The sequence below is a fragment of the Gekko japonicus genome, unplaced genomic scaffold (assembly GCF_001447785.1).
Source record: "Gekko japonicus isolate JY-2015 unplaced genomic scaffold, Gekko_japonicus_V1.1 scaffold80, whole genome shotgun sequence".
Taxonomy (NCBI): Eukaryota; Metazoa; Chordata; class Lepidosauria; order Squamata; family Gekkonidae; genus Gekko; species Gekko japonicus.
The window spans coordinates 535091-543180 of NW_015168047.1; the positions used below are offsets into that span (position 1 = coordinate 535091).

The 8090-nt window shown below is 45.7% G+C and overlaps 1 protein-coding gene across 1 annotated transcript in view; it reads right to left on the minus strand.

Moving 5' to 3' along the window:
• GAD2 (glutamate decarboxylase 2) overlaps positions 1–8090 on the minus strand; it is a 53209-nt gene that overhangs the window by 37403 nt on the left and 7716 nt on the right. The window contains exon 5 of the mRNA XM_015414294.1: positions 1138–1228. Coding sequence (XP_015269780.1) covers positions 1138–1228 — 91 coding nt within the window. The remainder of the gene's footprint in view (positions 1–1137; positions 1229–8090) is intronic.

The window sequence follows — 8090 nt, forward strand, 5'->3', positions numbered from 1 at the left end:
GTCTTGCATATCTTATCTGAGAAAGTAACTCCAGAAGAAGTCAAAGCTATTGAGGCAATATAAATAGTAAACAGAACAGGTTCAATAAGATCCTGGTGAAAATCTCTATTCAGTTATAGAGTTTCCTGGGTTGTTGGGAGGATATAATATGTGTGTGTGGTGGTGGGAGGAGGACCCCTATACCACTCTGAGCTCCTTAGAGGAACAACAGAACAAAAATATAAAATATATAACAAATCTACAATCAATCAAGAGCAAGGTTTCCTTTTACTGAGGAATGTATCCACAGAACACCATATCTAGAATCTGCCTGCAATTTTCTCTTACAGTTTAGATATTTATCTGGGTAAATTGCAAAGTCAATCTCTCCTGCATTTCTGAAAAGTCCCTGTATTGGAGTTGCTGGCAGTGAAGAACTGTACAATGTCTCTTTGTGCAGAGCATACCACATCTGGGGAGGGGGGGAGTAGAACTAACAAGCTAGATAAGTCAGTTTGCTGTATCCTTTCCTTGTCTGCTGTGCTGTTGTGGTCTTTGTTTACCCAAATCAGGGCCGTATTAACCCACGGCTGGGCCCCTAGGCTTTCAGGTATTTCCGGGCCCCTCCGGCGACTTTACAGGCTGTCTATGAAGAAAAAATAACAGTGCCTCAGCAAAAAAAAAGTGATGGGCCCCTTAGTCCCTGCAGGGCCCCTAGGCTTCAGCCTAGTCAGCCTTATGGACAATACAGCCCTGACCCAAGTTGCTAATCTCGGGGACTTCCATCCGACTAATTTCTTCTCTTCCTGCTTCTTTGTCTAACCTCCACGAGGGCAGGATGTCCTTTCATTATCTTTCTCTATCCTATCTTAGAGAGCGAGAATGCTCTTTCTTCCTTTCCTCTCCTAGTATGGAGGACTTCTATTTCTTCTCTAAAGCAACAAGCCTTGTGCGGACTTTGTTCCTAAAGCCGCTTCCTCCCTTCCATTGTGCAAACCAGTTCTAAGCTAACAGGTGCTAGCTTGCAATTGAAGTGGTTATTAATAGACCAGCGACATATAAAACCATCCTGAAAAGAGTGCTTTGAATCAGTATTGTATTGGCTGTGTCTAGAGCAAGGCCATAACTGGGAACAGAGGCATTATTCGTATTACTTACATGTTCGTATTGGCTGTAGACGTTAACCAGTCTGCAGCTAATCCAACCATATCCAATCCAGTTGAGAGCTGGTTGAAATATCTGGGGTGTCCTGAATAAAATAGAATAAGCTGTGTTATTTAATTTGAAAAGATTATTTTTAAAAATCACATTTGCATTTCTATTTTCCACGGGGAAGGACAACCATAATACCAGCTGAGTAAAAGAACACTCTTGCTAAAATCTTATTCAAGGATACTTCTAAAGCCATGTTCTACAACATCTGCTTTCATGTTGTACATCCCCCCCCCTGCAGTTTGGCCCATGTAATGCAATCTTCAATGTACTACAGAAGGTGTAAGTTAATTTGTGTGGGAGTTAATTTTAATTATTCCTCTTACCCATTGTGGCGGTTGGGAATTTTGCTGAGATTTCTGCTGGTCTAGGACCGTATTAATAAAGACTTTGACTTTGTACTGGAGAAGATGTACTGCAGAAAGTGTCTCCCCACAACACAAAGGAAAACTATCCCATTTGTCTTCAACTGACTTCATGTCTGGTGCATCACCTTAAATCGACCTCCAAAAATTTTAATTCAAGGACTCCCAAGGATTTCCTCTACTATCAGCCCTCCAGGGATCTGCATATCTCAGTTGTGTGTGTGTTAAGAGAGAGCGCTGGACTATTGCTGGCCTTTGTGTGTCCAGTGAGAGGACTCAGTTGTTGTGCTTTTTGCTTGCAGATTGCCAGTGGTGTAACCTCACACCAGCATCATTTTAAGTGTGCACAGTTGTTCAGCATTTAACACAGGATGCTGAAGGGCTGTGACCTGAGACATCTGCTCCCTGTTCAATTTTTTTCCTCATTGTAACCTCCTGTCTGGTGCAGAGTTCTGATGAACTTGAAACTTTTGTGTCATTTTGGTCGGTCCTAATGAAAGGTATTACATGGACTTTGTTCTTGTTCTTGGATAACGCAGAAAGGTGTTTACAGGGTAAATAGCCTCCTTGCTAATCTTGGCTATCATGGTTCTTTCAACACAGACTTCAAGAGTGGGGGGGGGGCATCAGAGTGTTCACGGAAGTCCTGCCTGCACAGAAGTCAAGGACGGTTCTCCTTTCTGAAGAATCCTCCCACAGAAGATACTGAACCAATACCCAGGGGCCCCTCAAATTCCCTGGGCCTGAAGTTCTTTAAAACAACAGCAACCATCTACTAAACACTGCACAATCTCCCATTCTGTCTTACCAATGAAACCAGTGGAGACACTTCTGATATTGGGCAATATATCAAGTTACATGCTAGGCCATTAAAGTTCAGAGAAGACCCACGCTATTGCAGAGATTTTTTGTTTGCAAGACTGAATATTATACCGGTACTTAAAATGGTTTTGGCAAGGGAGGTTTTTGAATAGGCCCTACACTGACAGAATTTACCCTTGTGGCCTCAACAGGATTGATACATCCTTTCATGCTCTGCTGGAATGCAGATTTTTTTGAGATTATGAAGGATTATTAAGCCTTTATTCAACCAATCGACCCCCTATACTCCGGAAACCCTGGCTCTTTTGCTCAGTGACAAGGATCCCAAGATCACTCTAGCAATTGCAAAATTTGTCTCATTCCCTTTTAGCCCTTGCATCTAAAAAATAAGACATAAGTGCTTTCTGCTGCTCAAGATTCATGAATCAATGAGCTTCTAAGGGTACAAAAGGAAAAGGAAAGTTCCGAGGGGAGGTTGTGGCGCCTAAGACAGGGAGCAGAGCTGGTAAGGCTAAGCCTGGCTTCTGGAACTCAGCAGAACAAGTTGCCAGCCAGCCACCTAAGAGCTGTCCCTAGTACCCAGACCCTGTGTTGGGTGACAGTGAGATATTGAAAAAATGGTATTTAGCAGAGCCAGAGTAAAATAATTCAGACTCAGAGTCAATGTGTGATTAAAATATAACGTTTTTACTAAATTCTAGCATGGGAAGGGTAACTGGGATGAAAATAACAGCAGAGCATAATCTACTACATCCTTACTCTACAAAGACAAAACTAGATGAGAGAGATTATGGCTACTCTTTTTCTTCTTCAGAACACCAAACAAAGACGAGAAGAGAAGCCATAAAATGGTAATATACCTTGACACTTTAGTCCCAATCAAATTCCTAGATCAGGGAGAAAATTCCCAGGCATTCTATATCTAAACAAACATGTGACTTCCTGTGAGTAACATAAACAAACATTTAACTCCAGATATACTGAGTGTTTTCAACGTGTAATACCCAACACCCTGGCAGCATCACATGAAAGATCAAACTTCTTTCTGCTCCGCGGGTGGCCTCTGCCTACAGCACCTACCTCTACCTCCCAGTTGCCTATCTGATGAGCTCAATATGAATTCCTTGCATGGGTTGTAACTTGCTAGGTGTGGTTACTCTATCAGAGTTTCTTGAGCGACTTCAACATCCCAGAAAAGTATTTAAACAACAGCCAAGTCCATAAAGGGGGATAGGTGGTATGGTATAGCCTGGTCTTGTCAGACCTCGGAAAGTAAGCAGGGTCAGCCCTGGTTAGTACTTCGATGAGAGTCCTTCAAGGAAAACTGCAGAGGGTGGCAGTGGCAAACCACCCCTGCTTCTCTCTTGCCTTGAAAGCCCCTTGCTGGGGATAACTGTAAGTGTGTTGCTCCGACCATTCTGGAATCTGGGTTTGTCTGCTCATTCTTCTGTTAGGCCCCTCACAGATGCCCCATTCCTACTGCCTCCTGAGCGTTTGGCTCTTCCATCCATGTCTCACAGGGAATTTCAGCGACAAGGACAGTCCAAAGTGAGAAGCTGGTGTTAGAAGTGGTCCATTGCCACCATGTTTAAAGCTACAGAGAATTTAAGAAGTGTCACAACAGGAAGCAGGCTATTTGTTATGTAGAAGAGCCAACTCACATGAACAGTCTGCAGGAGCCGGCCATCCTGGAATCCAAAAAGCCTCTCGGTTGCACTGACAGTCAGTGAAGGATGTGCAGTGCTTTGAAACAGTGCTTTAAGAGGTGTATACATGTAGGAGCCTGAAAGTAATTTGCTCTGGCAAAATTACGTGACAAAAGAATTGTAAATGAACAATTTGGCTCTCACTTGGTTGCTAGGGGGAGTAGACAGATGTTGACAGGAGTACAATATTGCTTGTTTTTCTATCCTCAGATTACCTCCTAAACCTGTATACTACTGAATGGACAGATTATTTCAAAGACACTCTGTCCCCCAACGGTAGATTTAGGTTGCTTTCGAACAGGGAGAAGAAAGCAATGCAAAATGACTGGATCTTGATATTACAAAAAAATGAAAGTCTGTTTTCAAGCCACTTGCATTATAATATATATAACCTGAACTAGATCGAAGAAAGGAGTAGGGTGTACAAATGGCATGGATCCCCAATCTACAGACACCTCAGCATGAACCAAAAAGATTTCTGGAGGCTGTTTTCTTTTCAGCCCCAGCCCATCCCTCCCTCACACCTGCTAACAATAATGCATTGCTGGATGTGCTCTGAATGTATTTCCTCCTCCTCTTACGGACTCTGTGTGCCTTCTAGCAACAGCCCTCTGAAGACCTCTTTGCTCACGTGCCACACATGGTCACTGAATCCTATCTGGCAGAGGCTGAAGCAAGTGTGCCAGCTGAGGACCTTGCCATGGCAGGTACGAACCTCTCTGATGAGTAGCTGGCGAGGGACAGGAGACAGGGCAAAAGGAGAAAGTGGGAGGCCTGGCTGACTGCCAAGCTGAGGGGCCCTGGACAGTGCTGGGATTAGTCAAAAACAGCACAAATACTTATCAGCTCTCCACTCATCCAAAGCTACTGTTATAAATAGCTGGATTTCCTTGGGAATTGTGATTTCTAAATAACCCAGATTAAAGTCAACCACCGTCAAGTTGTTGCGTCAAAGTGATTCATGAGAAAACAGGCACTCTGCTGATTAGCTCATTGAAATGCTTATTTCCTGAATTCCTGGATTTTTCTGTACTGATGTATCGGGAATTCATATAAAGGAAGAAAATGCACCTGGAGTGGGTCGAAGAAGGCAAAGCCCTGATCAAAGCCAGTTTTCCTAGCTAAAACCCTGTCTGGGTTTCAGTATTGGCCAAAGAAAGAAACAAGCGCTTGAACAGAGTTCAATTCAGGCCAAACACACCTGTTCTTACCCAAGGATATGGGCAACAGAACAGAAGCCAGGAGTCACAGCAGGGCATTTAAAGCAGACAAAAAAGCCCCAAGATGGAAGTTATCAGGCTCCAGGGTCTGCTATCTGCCACACACACACACACGGCACAAAAGATCCAGCTCTGGAGACAGCTCATCTGCCATCCGTCCTGCGACACACAAAGGCTCCATAATCAGTCTGGGTAGACTCAGCAGCCGGCGGGAGAGTGGAGGAAGGGGGTGAGAGCCATTCTCTTCTACATTTCAACGTAGTTGGGATGAAGGTTGCAAAGGTAAAAAGGTTGCCTCTTTCTGCGCTTGTTACTTTATCTCTGTCTCTCTCTAACATTTTTATCTCACCTTCCCTCCAAGGAGTACATGTTTCTCCACCCTCCTTTTTATCCCAACAACCCTGTGAGGAGAGAGAGTGGGGGCCCAAAAGTCACTAAGCAAGTTTGGGGCTGAGTGGGGATCTGAAACTGGATCACCCCAGTCAAATTCAAATACTAGTTCTTCTCCTCTTTTGGAAACAGGTGTAGATAGAGATCTTAAAGTGCTGGAGAAAGGAATGGTAGGTTGAGTCCCATGCTCTCAGGCTCCATGGTACAAGATTTCTCCCATCTCTGCTATGTCAGAAGATGCTGGGGTGAACATCAGAGGCTGCACACAGGCAAATCATAAGTTCTACCCTTGAGCCCTAGTTCGTCACCCCCAAAGAGGTCAGACCAGCTCCCTACCTCTTAATTAGGCTTGCTATCATGACTGAAGGAGCTGAAGACATCTATGATGCCTTAGGCAAGAGTAATTCCCAGATGTTTCTGAAGTGGGGAAATGGAAAAAGCAGTGTTCCCTCTAAGCTGAGTCAGTGTGAGCTAGCTCACAGATTTTTAGCCTCTGGCTCACACCTTTTTGTCTTCGCTCAGGAAGGATGGCTCCAGAGCAAACTAATTTATGCAGCAGCCAAATCGCTCGCTCACAACTTTAATTCCAGTAGCTTACAAAGTAGAATTTTTGCTCACAAGACTCCACAGCTTAGAGGGAGCTTTGCACAGCACAGTTGTTAGATACAAGTCAGTTAGAAAGAACATAATAGACCATACTCTTTGATCTTTCCGGAACTGGGACACATCTTTAACCCCCACACAGTAGCATGGGATTCACTAAATGGCAAACCTGTGACATCATAGTCACATGACTAGAAGAGGGGGAGCTAGAATATGATCTCAGTGGTGTCAAGGTCAGGACCATGGACAGCAGACGGAATGAGCCAGGGACAAGACACACAAACCAAATACCAGGAGGTGTAGCACTGAGAGGGTCAGAGCCACAGAGGACTCCTCTGGGCTGCTGAGTGTCTCGGTTCGACTATCCTGCTGCTTCTCTTCTTGTGCATGCAGGAAGGGGGAGGAGGTAGGGTACCCTTGCTCACCCTGCCTTGTACACCCTTTAGCCACCAGTCCTTCCAAAACACAGGGCAAAAATGGCAGCAGCAACTCAGAAGGTGTTCCATAGAACACCACATGAAAAGCCACTGATCCAAAGGCACCTTCTGATCTGTGAAGAGACCAGAATGTCATCACCTCCACCTTCTATGACAAAGTAGTGTAAACAACCAATGAGAAACTTGTACAATCAGGCTTGTGGCCTTCCACATGTCAATTGTAGAAGCAAACCAGCTGCACCCCCCACTGCCACCATGCAGCTTCGGGACTCCAGTTAAGGATAATAGTTCTGTACACTTCTGGAACAGGAGGAAGTGGTGGCTAGAAGGGCAATCACGCAATTCAGTCTTCCTAGTAGGTAGTGCTCTCCTCACCCCAACCCAGTTCCCATCTGCTCAAAGAACAAGTTGGGGGACGGAGGTCCTTTGAGGGAGGGAGGAAAGATCGATTCACTGGAATATAAGCTTCCTGACCAGGAAGAACATAAAATTTAATGACCTGCTTCAGTATGACAAATGGTCCATCTAGCCCAGGCAATTTCCAAGCCACTGCCAATGGAACACCTCCAGGAGCTGAGGGCGGAGGGCGGAAGGTGGAGGGCCATCCTGCGCGTTCCAGGCCCCTCGGCCTGAGAAATTTACCGATCACCAAGACTGCATTTAGATTCCAACTCAGGCCGGCCACGTTTTTGCCAGACGCTTCTTAGAAAAGACACGAATTCCACAGATGGCAACAGCAGCTCCCCCTGGCGGGCATCACGTTCATTTTCCGCGGTTTTCCTTTACCCCCATCCCACAACGATAAGATGTTAAATGTCTCCAAACCCGGCAGTGAAACGATCCGCTCCGCACGCCCGGTCCCTTCTGCGATCTCTCCGCACCCCGTTGTGTCCCCGTCAGCCACTACTGAGTGGCTCACTTCGATCTGGAGGAGGCACCGCGTGAACTTCAAGTTCGACCAATAGAGGACCAGAATGAACATTCCACGAGACTCCTCCGACCAATCACCGCCAAACGTCTCTTTCAACAATCCTAAATCTAGAGAGAAGGAAGCGAGACATCCAAGCCCGGTTGGATACTCTCAAAGCAGTCGGGAGAAGAGATTCGCAGCGCGATCCTAACCTCTCTGAACTTTTCCCGCCCAGGAGAGAGTAAGCCCCATTGCCAGGACCTGTCTTCCGGAGAGGAAGCCCCATGAAAGAGACCCGAGTTGGAGTCTGAGTAGACCTGTTCAGGATTGCTCTCTCAGATCACGGTATCTGCCCATCACCAAGGCCTTGGCAGGTGCCCTTCGCACAGCGCCACTGATGCGCAAGCAAACGAGTTCGCGCAGACGGGAATCTGGCGGCATCCAGT